The sequence below is a fragment of the Passer montanus genome, unplaced genomic scaffold, assembly GCF_014805655.1.
Source record: "Passer montanus isolate IOZ18808 unplaced genomic scaffold, ASM1480565v1 scaffold7, whole genome shotgun sequence".
Classification (NCBI taxonomy): domain Eukaryota; kingdom Metazoa; phylum Chordata; class Aves; order Passeriformes; family Passeridae; genus Passer; species Passer montanus.
This window is the reverse complement of record NW_024372147.1, coordinates 4,680,441-4,696,144: the sequence shown is the minus strand read 5'-3', so window position 1 is coordinate 4,696,144 and position 15,704 is coordinate 4,680,441. Positions and strand designations below refer to the sequence as shown.

Here is a 15,704-nt window from a genome sequence, read left to right as displayed (position 1 = left end):
TCTGGCATTAATACACTTTATCATTGTCATAAGTATAAATGGCTCATTAAAACCAGGAGGGAATACAATACTTTTATGGATTTCTGCTCTCATGTTAATGCTGTTTTCTTTCCTCATGAGTAATCTCTTGATGGCTTCTGTCTCCACAGAACAGAGACAACTACATCCGTTCCTGCAGATTGCTCCCTGACGGCCGCACCCTGATTGTTGGTGGGGAAGCCAGCACGTTATCCATTTGGGACCTGGCAGCTCCAACTCCTCGCATCAAAGCAGAGCTGACATCTTCTGCTCCAGCTTGCTATGCTCTAGCTATCAGCCCTGATTCCAAGGTCTGCTTCTCTTGCTGTAGCGATGGCAACATTGCAGTGTGGGATCTGCATAACCAGACTTTAGTAAGGTAGGTCGGCCAAACTGGGTCATCAGGTTGTGGAGAATTATTTAGGCACAGCCGTGCTTTTGCATATGTATTGTATTTCCTCCACGCATAGATGCTTCCAGTATTTTGTTGTTCAACATAGCCTTGGTAATACCTTGACAAAAGTCTGTGTAATTATTTGTAGGTTTTGATAGTTCCATAGTTCCAGGCTTTTGATCAGCCCATAACTATAATTCCCTAAATATCAGCTGATGTCAATACTGCTGTAGAATCCTTGAACAGATTCTTTTTTCTGTTTCCATGCAATGCATTGCTCTCACTCTGATTTCTTTAATTGGAGATCCAGCAAATATGTCTTGGGTAAAGATATGTGTAAATTACTTCATTGCAGACTTAGCTTTCAGGAGTAAGGATTGGTGCTCAGCACTGAGAGTATGTTAGGAGCTGGTCACACAGAGCTTCTCTGTGTACTGCACTGTGTATATGTTATTACGCGTAGTATCAGTGTTGCATGTAAGCCAGGCTTTTGTTACCTGATGTTACCATTTAGGCTGCTCTTTTTTTTTTTAACTTCAGTGACCTGTACATTTTTCTTAAACTAAGGTAATTTTGCTGATCATGCTACAGTGTTCTGGGGGGAATGACTGTTTTAAGCTGAGTAGTGGGTATCACACAGCCAGCAGCAAAGATTTCCAGAGTACCTGACTCCTAAAGTGTTTTTGAAAATCACATTAGCTCTCTGGCTTGATTGCATCATCAATTCATCAAAAAACTCACATGATTGTCCCAGAGTTTGTATTCATCTGGGATTGCTATTGGAATTTAAGTTATAACTCAGGGACTGAAAGAAGGTATTTCTATTTTTGCTCAGAATGTGCTGATCTTCTTTGAATATTTTCAGACAATTTCAGGGCCACACAGATGGAGCGAGCTGTATTGACATTTCTAATGATGGCACCAAATTATGGACAGGAGGTCTGGACAATACAGTCAGATCCTGGGATCTCAGAGAAGGGAGACAGCTACAGCAGCATGACTTCACATCACAGGTTCAGTCTCAGAACCTTTGGCATGTTAACAAGCAAGGACTTTTAATTTTTTTTTTCTTGTTTATAAGCAAAAAAACAGTCTCAAAGAGAATTCCAAAGTATTTTTCAGTTAGTCTCATATTCCATACTCCCTTGGTTTTGGGGTTTTTTTTTGGTTTGTTTTTTTTTTTTTTTTGGCTTTTTGGTTGTTGTTGTTGGTTTTTTGGGGGGATTTTTTGTGTGTGTTGTTTTGTTTTGTTTTTGGAGGGTTTTTTGGGGGTTTTTGTTTGTTTTGTGGGGTTTTTCTTTTTGTTTTATTTGTGGGTTTGGTTTTTTTTTTTTGGTTTGTCTGGTTTTTTGTTTGTTTTGTTGGGGTTTTTCTTTTGTTTTTTGTTTTCCTTGTGGCAGCTAGATGTCTATCTGGATTATGACTCTGACAGATTAGTACCTCTCCCATGGGAGTAATGGAGATTCAGTTTTATAAAACAAGTGCCAGATTAAAAGTTCCTTTCTGTTCCCATTTCTGTAGATTCAAGTTCAAAAATATTTTACAAAAATACTTTTGAACACTGTCAGATGAGCTTGGACATCAACTTTTATAGTTTGATTCAGTACTTCACTATTGCAGTTTTAATAACATTTAATAGCATAGTTTTGCAGCTGTGTTTGCGTGAACTAATTTATCTTGATTACTGTACTAATTGGATTATCATGTTTTTAAAACTGCAGTAAACCACAAATGTGAGTTTGCATAGTGCTAACAGTGTAGCAAGGATCAGTTTTGAATATCTCAAGTTCATTCCTTTACTGATTGAAGCATGTGCTGTGCTAATTACAGATCTTCTCATTGGGCTATTGTCCAACTGGTGAGTGGTTGGCAGTAGGAATGGAGAACAGCAATGTCGAGGTGCTACATGTTACTAAGCCAGACAAGTATCAGCTGCATCTTCATGAGAGCTGTGTGTTGTCACTCAAGTTTGCTCACTGTGGTAAGCAAATCATTCTAAATCAGTTTTTTCCTTCACAAAAAATTGATTGAAAGTTATCTTGAAATGAAAGTGCAATACAGTTATTAAAGTACAAAATATAGTTAAAAATTTGGTATTAAATTTAAGTATTAAGGTTATTTTAAAAACTCTGCTTTTTTCTGAGTACTGCTTGTTTAGTGATGGAACATCATACTGCAACCAGATGAAAATGTTACTGTTCTTTGGATATGTGTGAATGTTTTGTTATGATCATCTGTTTCTGGAAGTGTATTCCTTGAAAACAAAATGCAGCAATAACATTTAAACAATCTGTTGCAGGCAAATGGTTTGTAAGCACTGGAAAAGATAATCTTCTTAATGCTTGGAGAACACCTTATGGAGCCAGTATATTCCAGGTAATAATCTCCTAGAAGCTGTTTTCCACAGACATTACAGTGCAGTAGAGCTGCGCGTCTTAGGGTGTGTCAGTAGCCTAAGGAGTTTTCAGGTGGAAATGCAGCTAATTACTATAGTCCTTAAAGAGTTTGTAATTAGGGAAAGAAATGGTTTTGTCCTTTCTACTATTTCACTAATTCAGCTCTTACAGTAAAGTAGCCCTGTAATCTGAAATTATTTTTAATACCCTTCTTTCTCACTTTCTTCTGCGTATTGGTGGAATACAATACCCAAGTTATGTCGTTAGGTGAACAGCCACTGAAGGTCCAAAATGTGGCTAAACCAGTGGAAGTCATATTCAACATGTATGTTTTTCTTGGGTGAGATGTGTTGATGGATTGGACCAGCAGACTCCTGAGCTGAAGACTGAATGCTGTGGAGGGGCCGATTGAAGTGTAACTGGAAGCTGTAGCATATCTATAGTCCCTCTGTGCCCAGTTTTAATGGCATTTCAGTTCCACTGTAGAAAAGTGGGATTTTTGGCATGTCTTTCCATTCTTTCACCAGCAGATACCTCTAGGTTGGGAATATTTTTGTTAAATTAACTGTTAACTGGCTGTAGTTTAAATTACTAGTCTCATGTGTACAGATGCCTGCCATGTCTCCACTTTTGGAGACAGTGTTGTTTATCTTGACATGAGAAAGGTAGGGTCTATGTTTTCCTAGTGGAGGCTATTAATTTCTAATCATCCTAACAAGAGCACATCCCTCTTAAAAATGATGTTAAAAACTCCAGTACAGCTTTCTTACTGAGGGGTAGATAAGGAAACTTCTGGTGCAGTGAACAGAGGTGTCTTTGTCAAAACACAGTGTGATTGGAAAGTGTTTGGCTCTTGTGGTAACAGAAAATTATGTGGACATATATTATGTAAAGAGAACATACACTGAAACAGGAAGGTGAGTGTGGCAATGTGTACACTTCATCTTAGAACAGACAGCAAAGCCAGAAGAGACAGATCTACTGCAATTTGCTGTATCCTGTGTCCCATCCAGCTCCTACACACCTGTTGTGTATCCTGTTCAAAGTGTCTTTTCCTACTTGAGTCCTCTGTAATAATGTAAATTCCTTTGTGCAAAGGTTTTGTCTTCTTGTGTTGGGGAAGCAGTGAGAAGATATAGTTATTTGTGTGGTCTCTTTGTTTCATACCTGTGGGTAGGTGGGGCTTTGAAGCATTTCTCTGTGTGAATTTCTTGTTTACAACAAAAGAAATGGGAAGAAGATGGGTTTTCATTCATTTTTATGCAAATGGAATGCATAAAATAATAAATACTCATTTCTTGTAAAGTATATAGAAAGGACTACTTCTGTTGTTTGATTGATAGATTATTCAAAACTATTTTGCCTCTATGGTACTGATACTTTAATGAGCTTTTCATATATTCCCTATCTATAAATTCTTCCAATTAATCTTCAAGCCTTTCAGGATTGAAGAATTGGAAAGACATAATTGTCTTTTTCCTTTTTTTTTTTTCTTGTAGTCCAAAGAATCCTCATCTGTGCTTAGCTGTGATATCTCTGTGGATGACAAATACATTGTCACTGGCTCTGGGGACAAGAAAGCTACAGTCTATGAAGTTATTTATTAGAGACAAATCTGAATGCAGACAGAACTCCTTCTCCTAGCACTTTGCTGTATATTCCTTTTTTTTTGTTTCTTTCTAAACTGAAAACTTAAATGCTCATCACAGTTGTAGAATTTATTTTTACCTTCTTAACTTGCTATTGATTTATGAATGTTCATTAAGAACTTGTGATACCAAATTGTCAGATATCTACTTGGAAGAAGATGGAATAAGCGTACATAACGGCGACCTTGACTCTTTAATTATGTATTATAATTGTAATGTATTTATTTTGTTTAAAGAAGGTTTCCTAACAATGAACTGTCTAAATAAAGCTGTCTGGCCCGGCTTTAGTTTGAAAGATGCATCATATACTTGTGTTTTTGCAGGTGGATAAATTGGGGATCTTGGAGAAGGATGTTCAGGAGATAGTTAAAATTACACTAAATAGACTTGTAGTTTCTATTTAAAAAAATAAACTTTGTTATATTTTTTAGTCCTGTTCTTGGATGAGACCTCTAAGTGTTATTACAGTATAATTATTTGGTGGGAAGATGCTGTATCTTAACTATTTTAGACAGTCTTGGAAACTTAGGAAATTGCAAACTGTAGCCAGTGATCTACATGCCTGTGATGAATGGCAAATCCAGTTCACATCTAAATTAAATTCACTTTAAGTAAGAATGTGCTAATTTATATATTTGAAATGTTAATATAGCATCTTGTGTACAGATTTGTTCTCAATGCTTTTCTGTTGATAAACATAAAGCATTTTGGTGTCAAGCTAGGTTTTTTAATATAAACACCTCTCTTTGTTATATTGTAGAGAGTACAATAAGTTGCCTCAAAGAATCACCTTTGTTACTTCTGGAAACTTTTGCAATGTTTCCTTGAAAATGGGGATATGTGTCTTTGGGCAATTTTTCAATTACAAGAGATTATGAAAAATATTTGATATGTTCTTTGGAAACTGCACTGAAATAAGAATGGATGCCTACCAATATACAAACTACAAAAGCAATGACCTCTGAGGTAGGATTTACAAGAGTACTCATTCCGACATACAAAAAGGAATGGATTCTCATTGGGATAAGGACTTGCTTTGTTCGGCAGCAGTTCAATCCAAGTCTTGATTGGATGTCCCTAAGACGGACGCAGACTGAGCCATTGTGCCAGAGACAACGTGTTACCTTTTTATGTTGTTGTTGTTGCTGTTAAACTATGATCTGTGACTTTTTTTTTTTTTTTGAATGCTTTAAAAAAAAATCTTTTAAGTCTGTGGATCTGCTGATGTACAGTGCCTTTGCTGCTATGGATCAAAATCAAGAGACCCGTGTAGATAAATCTTATTGTATAAGTAGAAAATTACTTAATTTCATACTAGAAATGGATTGATGCTGCAAGTTAAAATGGACTGTTTATTGAAGTTCCAAATGTGGTAGCAAAAAATGGTGTCTTAAGTGCTTAGTGTTTGATGTCATTAACAGTTTCGTAATACTCTACATTGTAGAAAGATTTTGATACTAAACTGTGTCATTGTACATAGTTCTAATGCATTGTATTGACCACCAGTACTTCTATAATGGTAGATTATTGTTTGTGCATTCAGACTTTTAAGCATTAAACATAAGTAACTTCTAAGATGCATTTTTCTTTTTTTTTCTCCTCCCTAATTTACATTCACTGATAATCTCAGTCACATGTGCAGCTGTTCAGTCACAGAACATACCACTACAAATACTTGTTTTGCCACTGAAACACAATGTGGAGTTTCAGCTGAGATAGTGAAACCTATGAATTTACAGTTTCTCACGTTACCTAACTGCACTGATTCTGAACACTTGGAGGCACCTAAGAGTTTGCCTCTTCCCAGTTTTGTGGTTTCCTGTCTGACATATGTATCCCATACCTTGGGAGAGAGTCAAATTGAGGACCATTACTACTCACATGCCCGGTGAGTATGTGGAGCTCAGCATGATTTGGGAGGGGTGCTGCACAGCAGCATCACACTAGGGTTTCCTCATCCAGACCTAAAGTCTCTTTGTGCTCTCAGACAGACTTCTCTCACTGACGTTTGGGTTTAGATCAAGGATTTAGCCCAGCTTCCATGAAGCTAATCATCACAAGTTAAAGTGATCTAGTGCAAATTAATCAATGCGCTGCTGGGAGGGGTGATAGAGGGAGGAGTTATGCTGTCTATAACACGAAAAAAAAGGAAATGGAAAAAATCCAAAGGAAAATTTGAATTTTGTTGTCCTATAACCCATTTCTGAAATGATGCTGTGCATGGTTGAAATCCCCAAGCACGCAAGCCTATAATGATGTGCCAGCTTGTGGTGACTGCTGGTACATGAAGCCAAGCTTAGAAATGTTTTGGGTTTTCTTGAAATGTCAAAACAAGATGTAAGTTGACAAAGTAATTTGCTTGTACTCTGAGTGATTAGGTAATACTTGTTGATGGGGGAGGGTGTAGAGGGAAGTTTCCCTGAGAGCTATCAGTTCCATAGAGTTAACAGTGAAGAGTTTTCCAGATTTCCCCCAGAATAATGTAAGGTTTCACTTATACTAAGGTTCTGTGCTACTTAATACAATAATGCTCCATAAAAGTAAACATGGTACAGATACCTTCTGTTAATATTTACCCTTTTCTGAAGAAATAGAATTTATGGGTTATAAACATATTGGAGACACCTTGTATTTTCAAAGCCATTCAAAAATATAAAAGGCTAGGGTGTACAGCGTTTACTAAAAAGAGAGAAGACACCTGCTTAATGTTTGGAGAGGATGTCATATTTTTATGTAGTAGTTCAGGCATGAGATTACTTAAAACATCTAAGATAAAGCATTCCTTTAAAAAGTATGAAATATTGTATACACCTGAATTTGTAACAGAGCTAGTTTTGACAGCAAAGTAATATACTTCTGAAGCAGCCTGCCATATATCTGCTTATTAATGTTTGTATTGATGGCTTGTAAACAGTGTAGGAATCAAATACTTTAATCCAAGATTACTGCAGTTAAATGTGTAGTTATGATTTTTTTGCTTCAGGGCTGAGTGCAAGTGAGAGATGGTACACAGCTCCTTTCTGTTTTTCTGTTATGCATACAGAGGGTTGCCTTCCTTTTTCATTCATTAGTTTTGTTTGCAACTGCACAGCAATTTTGTGTAAGGTGTTTTGATGCAGATGTGTTTTGTGCCACAAACTTGTGGCAAACACACTCCAAAGAAGTTACCTGAAGCACATATAAAATTCCTTCTTCCTGAAGTGTTGATAGGTGTGTGGGAGAAACAGGAAGATAACTATGCAGATCTACATATGCCTGGACAATATTCTATAAAAGCATGCTAGGTTCTTGGCACAAATAAATGCTTCTTCTGTTACTACACTATTTATTTCTGATCGTTACAACTGAAATCCTGATGTGACTAGTTTCTCAAGGATTTGTGTTGTGAAAGAAAATTAAAATAAAATAGAAAATAAAACAGAAAAAATAAAATATAATACAGTTTCTGTATGTGTCAGAGTCAAGAATTTTAAAGCAGAACTTGGTCTGCACTGTTTCTCATTTACATTGAATATACTACATCTTTGTGGCACCAAGTTAACACTGCATACAGCAATACAAGAACACTTTAGAACATCAAGTATGGCTACTGAGAAAATGCCACTTTGAATTTTTCAGAGCAGATGCACTCTGAATAGCTCATCCAAAGAGCTTCTCTCACATGGTATGTGAAGGAAGGTAGTTGCTTTCAGTACGGGAGAGGTTTTCTGAGTGACCACAGTGGTGTTGAAGAGGTTTGAGCAGTTTGGGATTGATGTGCAGCCAGCCAGTTCTGCCATATACTTACATGAGAATCCCCTTCCCAGACATAGCAAGAGATGAATCCTGGAGCGGTGTGCTGTAGAAGATCATCTCTGACAAGCTCTTAAATAATGCACCTGCCACGTCTGCTTTTGAACCAAGAGTTACTGAACATAGCCCTTGAGATTTCACGTTTCTTCCAGTATTTGGACTACAGCGTTTCCACTGCACAGCAAGAAATTTTTATGTCAAAACCAATAAATGTTCTTACTCTTACCAAATGATTTTCTGTCCCAGTTACAAGGAAACAGTATTATAGTGTCTTTTTTATTATTAAAAATTGTGTAGTCTGACATTTACAACATGTCCATAAACCTGCCATAGAGTGCAAAGAAGCTCTTCTGTGGGGTCACTTTGACTCACGTGGTTGTGTTCTAAAACATTGCAGAAATAAATCTTTCCTTGTTTTGGGAGAGATTAACCTGTCATATGCACAGTGTACAAATTTAGGGGAAGGACTGTCTAGTGGTTACTTGTGTATCTGTGGTTTGGATTTAGCTGGTTACCCCAGAATGCTAAAATGCATCTGAAGGGTAAAATCAGTAAGTACAAATATTTAAGGATTTAAAAAACAATTCTGCTGTTCTACAATAATTATATTGACCCAAACTGTCTTTTAAAGTCATATCAAGGTAAGCATCTGTATTACACTTTCTTTTCATATTCAAATAAAAGAAGAGGTGGAAGAATTTTAAGCTAATCTTTACCTTTCAATCAAATCTGTCTTTAAAAAATACCCCAATGCTGTTGCTTGAAGAAGTAATTTTCTTCCGTTATTGTCATTATACTTGAAGAATTTTATAACAAATGTGCTGTAGCACAATTTACAGTAATACCATAAATGAGAATAGGTGATACAGCTGCTATTAAAAGTTAGGGTTTAGACAATGCTATTAATATTGAGGGAAAACAGTTTGATTTGCTGGTCAAAGGTGTTACCTCATTTCCTGAGCAAAAGCAATATGGAATTTTAGCTGCACGTTTTAATCCACTGTCTGTCCAGTATGGTTTAGAGGTTCATCTTCAAAGGGTTTCAGCAATTCTGTCTTGATTTTTTTTTTTACTGTAATTTAGGATATGTTTGATGAAAAATGGTAATGGTAATTAAGGACAACTCTGGTCCAGGACCATAGGCAAGAGGTGGAATGTGGAATAAAAGATAACTCTGCTTCTGATTCCATCCTGTGCTCTGTGTTGCCTGACACCTAGTGAAATGATTTGCATGAGCCCAGGGTAAAATGTTTTTATGTTCTTCTTCACTAAAGGCATTATCTAAAGGCTAGCTATCCATTATTTTGAAAAAATTGTCACAGCTGTATTGAAATATAGGGAGGCATTTTCTGTTGGGAAAAGAACAAGGAGAACCTCTAGGGAATCAAGCATTTCAACTCTTTATCAAGCGCTGTAAATGTGCAAATGAGGCAGTCACACTGCTGTGTTATAAACTGTCAGTCTTCTGCTAAAGTGGGAAGAAAAAATATATGATACAAAGATAATAGACTGTCTTGTGTTTCAGCATGGCTTTAAGGTATTAGGTATGAAGTCTGATTTGCACCCATTTTAGAATAAATAATCATGAATCCTCTTGTGGTATTAATGACGGTGTGTCTGGCCACCTAACAAAAAGTAGCAGCTGAAAGAATGAGGATAGTTACCAGGCTTTCTCATCTCCAACACATAAGCAATATTATATAAAAAAAAAGTGCTCATTTTATAACCTCTTATGAGCAGCAATGTTAATATTTCAATGAAAATATTTTTTCTAAAGAAATGTTAATGTCATCCCCCCATTTAGCTATGCACACATCTTTGTCGGAATAAAAAAATTCCCACCTCCATTGCAAATTTGCTTTTTTCATCCAAGCTTTTAGGAATAATTAGAATAGCTTCTCTATGTCATATCAGTTTTAGGGTTTCTTGCAGGTTGTATGTGACTACAATGATATTTTCTCACTTTTTCCTCCCCCGCTGAGAACCTTCCTGAAGCTGGTGTTCAGTGCTCCAAAGATGCTCTTGCTTGTGCCTTGGTTTTGCTCTCAGGGGTTGCTCAGTGAATGGGAATGGGAAGCACTCACAGGACTTTGCTGGCTGTAACAACTGCTGTGACAGCTGTTACAGACTCACTTATGCGTCCTCCTTTCTCTGAGAAGTCTTAAATAAAGAGATGCAGTAGGAGCAGTCCTGTATGCAGCTGACCCTTCTGCTTTACCAAGCTTCACAGGTGCTCATCATCTGGAAATGACAGAGGAGGAGAAGCAGCGAGGAGTTCTAGGTAGGCTCAGTGTGCCAGTGGGAGACAGCCGTGAAAAAGACAAATGTGATACAGGATGTGTCTGGAGAGGCATTTGCTGCAGAAATAGGGAAGTATTGCTGCCATTATACAAGGCACTGGTGAGACCTTCCCTAGAATAGTGAGTACAAACCTGGTCACCCGTGTTCAAAAATCTTAATTGAAAATGGAACTGATAGGGAAAAGAGTGTACCCTACCAGGCAGACTGGAAAAACAAGAGGTTGGAAAATGTGTCATGTAAGGAAAGCCAATGTCCTTTTAATCTTTCAGGGTGGCAGACCAAGAGCAGATACAAATGGCATCTAAAAATACTTCAAATGTCTATTCATCAAGAGTGATGGTATTACAGCTGAAAGATAAATCTAGCACAAAAAAACAAGTGAGGGAAACAGTGTAGCCTGGAATTAAAGAGGCTCTGTTAGGAGTGGGCTACCCTGCAATAGTTTTCCAATACAGAGGTTGCCAGGAGAAAGCAGACTGTTTTTAAGACAGACAATGAGACATTTATGAGGATATGCGTGTGATTGCAGGATACTGGCATCCATAGCTCATGGGTCTCTCCCAGTCCTTCTTACATACTTATCTGCATATAAAAAGAATGTATTACCGTAATTGAATGAAGGGGTGTTGGTGGGTGAAGAGAATGGGAGAGAAGGGTTGTCAAACATCCCTGGGGGAGACAGGTACACTCTCTGATGGTGCACTGTACATCATGAGCAGCCCTCTGGTCAAAGGCCCCAGAAATTACTCTGCAAATGCTTCTGAGGTCTTTGATGGCCTATGACTCCCTCCTAACATGACTGCTGCTTCTGCCTCATAGTTGAGCCAGTTGTGGCCCTCAGAAGGGATGAATACCCTCAGGCCTGTATGTGAATGTGAATGGGATTGGGGATTTTTACACCTGAGCCAAGTGTGTAAAGAAAGAAATTATCATGATAAAATGATACTTACAGGATTTGCTTGATACTGACTTTCTTCCCTATCTGGCTCACAACGCAGCTTGTTGTTAAACAGGGGTCAGTTTATCTTGCTCATCCTCTGGTGGTGGGTGTGCACCTCTCTGCAGGGGGTTGTTTTCTTTCCAGAGATTTCCAGAGATTTTACCACCACTCACCCAAAAACTCCTTCTCCCCTTCAGCTGGGGGTGCAAACGTGGCCTCAACAGAGCACCTTCTGCTTTTGCCAATGGCTGTTTTTTTGAGTCATTAACATTTCAGTCTCAGGCCAGGCTGGATGGAGCAGCTCTAGGGGAAGGTATTTAGGGAAAGGTATCTAGGGAAAGGGGTTTGAGCTGGATGATCTTCAAGATCTGTTCCAACTCAAAGCATTCTATGATTTTATGAGTCAATGACTCAGTCTCAATGAATCTTTCAGAAAATAATCTTGTCTTTTATAGTGCTTCTTGACAATCTTTTTTCTACTAAAAATCACGATGAATGTGTGATGTAGGCCCTTCATCATCTTGGGACAGCTCTCCATTGTGCGCAAAGTCTCTTAGCAGATTGGCAATTTCTGGTTTCCTTGTACTTGCAGCTCAGCAGAAAGTAGAAATCCTTCATTATTGCTTTTTCTTTCTGTGGCATAATTGAACAACAAAGTATAAGACAGTTAATTTCCTTAAGAATGTTACATTCCTTAAGAATGTATTTTTTCAAAAGATAACAGGTTTGAAGCTTAAGGAAAATATTTAATTTTTTTGCCTTTTACCCGACATCTCTGCTTGGTGGTTGGTGTTGGTTTGTGGCAAGATATTTCTTACGAAAAAAAAAAAAAGCGTTTTAGATTAGCTGTTTGACCTGCTCAGTCCCAGTGTGTATGCCCCATAGTCCTATTTACTAGCCTCACTGGATGAATCATTGTTTTTCTGTTATTGGTCTTTTGCTTTGTTTTGCAACACTTCCTTGATTAATGGGAGGGTCTGTGTCCAAAGGAGAGTACCAAAGAGGGTGAAAGGGCATGACTTAGGAGGAGTGGCTGAGGATCCCAGAAGAAGGAATCACGTCAATGCTCTCACAACTTCTTCTGCTTGGGAAGTAGAGTGGTGGGGACTGATCTCCTCCCTGTTGTTTGATGACAGGATGCAAGGGAATGGCTTAAATTTAATCAAGGGAAGTTCAGACTGGATATTAGGAAACAGTTTTTCACTGAGAGTGTAGTTGAGCACGGAGAGCAAATTCCCCAGGGAAGATGATATGGCCCCAATCCTGTGAGTTTGCTTGAAGTATTTTTGGACAACCCTCTTAAAAACAAGTTTTAAGAGTCAAGAGTTGAACTTGGAGAACCTCACAGGCCCCTTCCAACCCATGAGATTCTTTGATTATTAATTACAGACAGTTAAAAATCTAAAAAATAGAGAGTCCAATAAAAAAAGAAAGCCTCCAAGCAGTCCAAAATTACATCAAAAATATGTTCTTTCATGGAAAATCTGAGATAATTGATACTAATTAACTTTTCAAATTGAGATTTACATTTCAGTTTACTTTTTTTTTTTTTTTTAATCTGGAAGCTCTCTCATGACTCAGAAGTCAGATTCTGCTAAAATTATGAGCTCCCTTCCTTCATGGCAACACCCTGGGCATAGCTACAGGTGAAGTGGGCAGCTCATGTTCAGTCCCCTGCTCTTCTGGACTCAGAGCAAGTGTTTGTGTGTTGGCTGTTGCCAACATTGCCAGCTATTCACCCTAGCCATTGGATACACAGCTGTGTGTGTCTGTGTCCTATCTTGTTTCCTTGGTTGCAGCCTATTTGGATACAGGATTGCCTTCTCTTCTGTGTGTTCAGTGACTGATCCTCTCTGAGATCTTTATGCTCTTCTGGAGCACAAATAAAGTTGTGTCCTTGTTGCTAGTACTAGAGATATAGACTGAACTGTGGGCCCAAATGTTCCTCTCAACAAATTGCCGATTTTTAATCTGTTTTACTGTTAATATTTTTAATAAAGATCAATTCATTGTGGTGAGTCTGAGATTCTATTTTTGTTGTCTTTGGGGTTAGGAGGTATAATATCAACTCCTGAAATCCTGTTCTGACCAAGACAGAAGATTTTAAAGGCCTGTTTGGTGTTGTTTTCTGTTATGTTATGTATGCCTGCAACACTGACTTCATTTTGAGTATTGGATATTAGACTCAGATGTGAATCATATTTTGTCTTTTCTGTAATGAGTAGCAGATCAGTTTTTCCATGGTGGCTCCTAGTCCAATATTTTATAATGTACTCCCTTAATATCTATGGAAATTATTGTATGATGCTGTTCTAACTTAGCTTTTATCACTTGTTAAAACATACGTGATAAGCATGCTTCGCTGGGAGACATTTTGTTATCTGTGGATTAGAAGTGGGAGTGTAACTAGAATGTTTTAGTTAGGGATTCATTTATAACCTACTTAATATTTATTCCATGAAAGATTACGTAGAGGACAGAAACAAATTCTTAACATGCTGCTTCAGAAATTTGAGATCAAAACACAGTCTAGTGTGAAAACCTGACACACCTGTAGATATTTCAAAACCCAGACTGCTTGCTTGTTGTGTCTCATTATTTGGAATCATGTATAAAATGAGGTACCTCCTGAGTGATGTCCTAATGACTGCCATTTGGTGTTTGCTGAGCACGGTGATGTTGCTCTTGGACATATGAGTCCTTTATGAGGACTTCTTGTTATGGCAGCTAGGGTTTGTAGTATTTTCCCAGGCAGACCAGAATTTCAAAATAGTAAGTTTACTCTGAGCCTCTAAGCATCTTGGTAATGAATAGATCATCAGAACTGAAGTCTCATTTCTCCTTTTCTGAACCCAGATTCTGGATGGGTGCACTTTGACAAAAGACTGCATTGCAGTTGAAAGCCTTCTCCAGACATTGTTATGTAAATATGGGGCACAGAGGAAGTGTGTAACTGTCTCTCTCTCTTTTGAGTGCATCATTGCTCATCAGTTATAACAACAGGTGGTAGTAGTTGTGGAAGGCTTGTTGTTTAATATGTGGAAGCCTTAAGTTATGATAAATGTGGCACTTTATATGAGTGGAGATGGTTGAATGTATTTGATAAGATGCTTCCATTACTGTAGACCAGTATCTTTGCATTTTTATTTCAAGACCTACTTTATACGAGACTGATAAAAATATATTTGCTTTTATTACAGACATTGTTTATATAAGGATTTGAGACAAAACTGGTGTCATCAGGGTAAATATTGTGCAAAAACTAAAGGAAAACATGGAGATTTGCTAGAAACAGTGTTTTTTCAAGGTCCCCTGTTACTAAAGAGTTTTAAACAGCCTTTTAGGAAAATCTAAGATTGTTTACATAAAAGCATTTCAAATTCTTTCTCTGTTATAAATAATGTGTGGTGACTAGGTATGTTAATGTTCGCAGCAAACCTCTTTATCATGGTAAGATAAAAGAAATATTTATAAGTTTTTAAAAAATTTATTTAGCTCTCAGTAGATAAAAGATTATTCCTCTGAAGAGAACTATATTTTTTGAAGTTGTTAAACCACTATGAGCTGTATGAAAGTCGTTAGCCTATTTAAGTGTTTCACCTATCCAATGGTCCTTTGGTTGCATACAGATAAGCTACAAGAGAATGGTATGCATAAGCCAAATATTTCATCTTAAGCAAGAAAAGAGCTATCATTTTCACTTTGAATCACCATATATAGTATACAGGTCCCATTTTTTTGTTACATTTTTTGGATGGCTTTTTTATACAATCTCCTTTTTTAATAACTGAAGCATCACTAGGTCATAGAACATTACCATTCAAGTGATTAAGGTAAAATATTTTCTTCTATAGAAGCATATTTAAATTTTGATAGACATTAAATTTTTGACTCAAGCTGGTACAAGAATATGTATGGGTGGTTTAGTCATTAGCTTGAGCATGTGTCCAACAGCCACAGATCTGATGCTCCCTTGTTCTGAGAAGAAGCAAAAAACCCCCGAAAAGTGTCATATCTTTTAAAAGATGCAATCAATTTTAACCTGCCTCTCCCTTTGCTGCAGGGAACAGTATTTTTGCAATCTACTTCTGGGAATGGTACTTCCTCCTAAAAAGGAATGTTTTTGTTCCACTTTGCTTTTCTTAATTTTCCACAGGGCATCAGTTTTACTGAATAAAATCACACAGCAGTGTAGCCAGATACCTGTAAAATAG

General features: G+C 37.4%; 1 protein-coding gene across 7 annotated transcripts in view; it reads left to right on the top strand.

Annotated features, from left to right (window-relative positions):
- Nucleotides 1-6,038, top strand: part of LOC120512022 (transducin-like enhancer protein 4) — a 97,466-nt gene extending 91,428 nt beyond the window's left edge. For all 7 annotated transcript variants that reach the window (XM_039729866.1, XM_039729865.1, XM_039729868.1 and 4 more), the window contains 5 exons: nucleotides 150-397; nucleotides 1,278-1,425; nucleotides 2,243-2,393; nucleotides 2,712-2,788; nucleotides 4,308-6,038. In XM_039729866.1, coding sequence (XP_039585800.1) covers nucleotides 150-397; nucleotides 1,278-1,425; nucleotides 2,243-2,393; nucleotides 2,712-2,788; nucleotides 4,308-4,415 — 732 coding nt within the window. In that variant the 3' untranslated portion in view covers nucleotides 4,416-6,038. The remainder of the gene's footprint in view (nucleotides 1-149; nucleotides 398-1,277; nucleotides 1,426-2,242; nucleotides 2,394-2,711; nucleotides 2,789-4,307) is intronic.
- The last annotated feature ends 9,666 nt before the right edge of the window (nucleotides 6,039-15,704 follow it).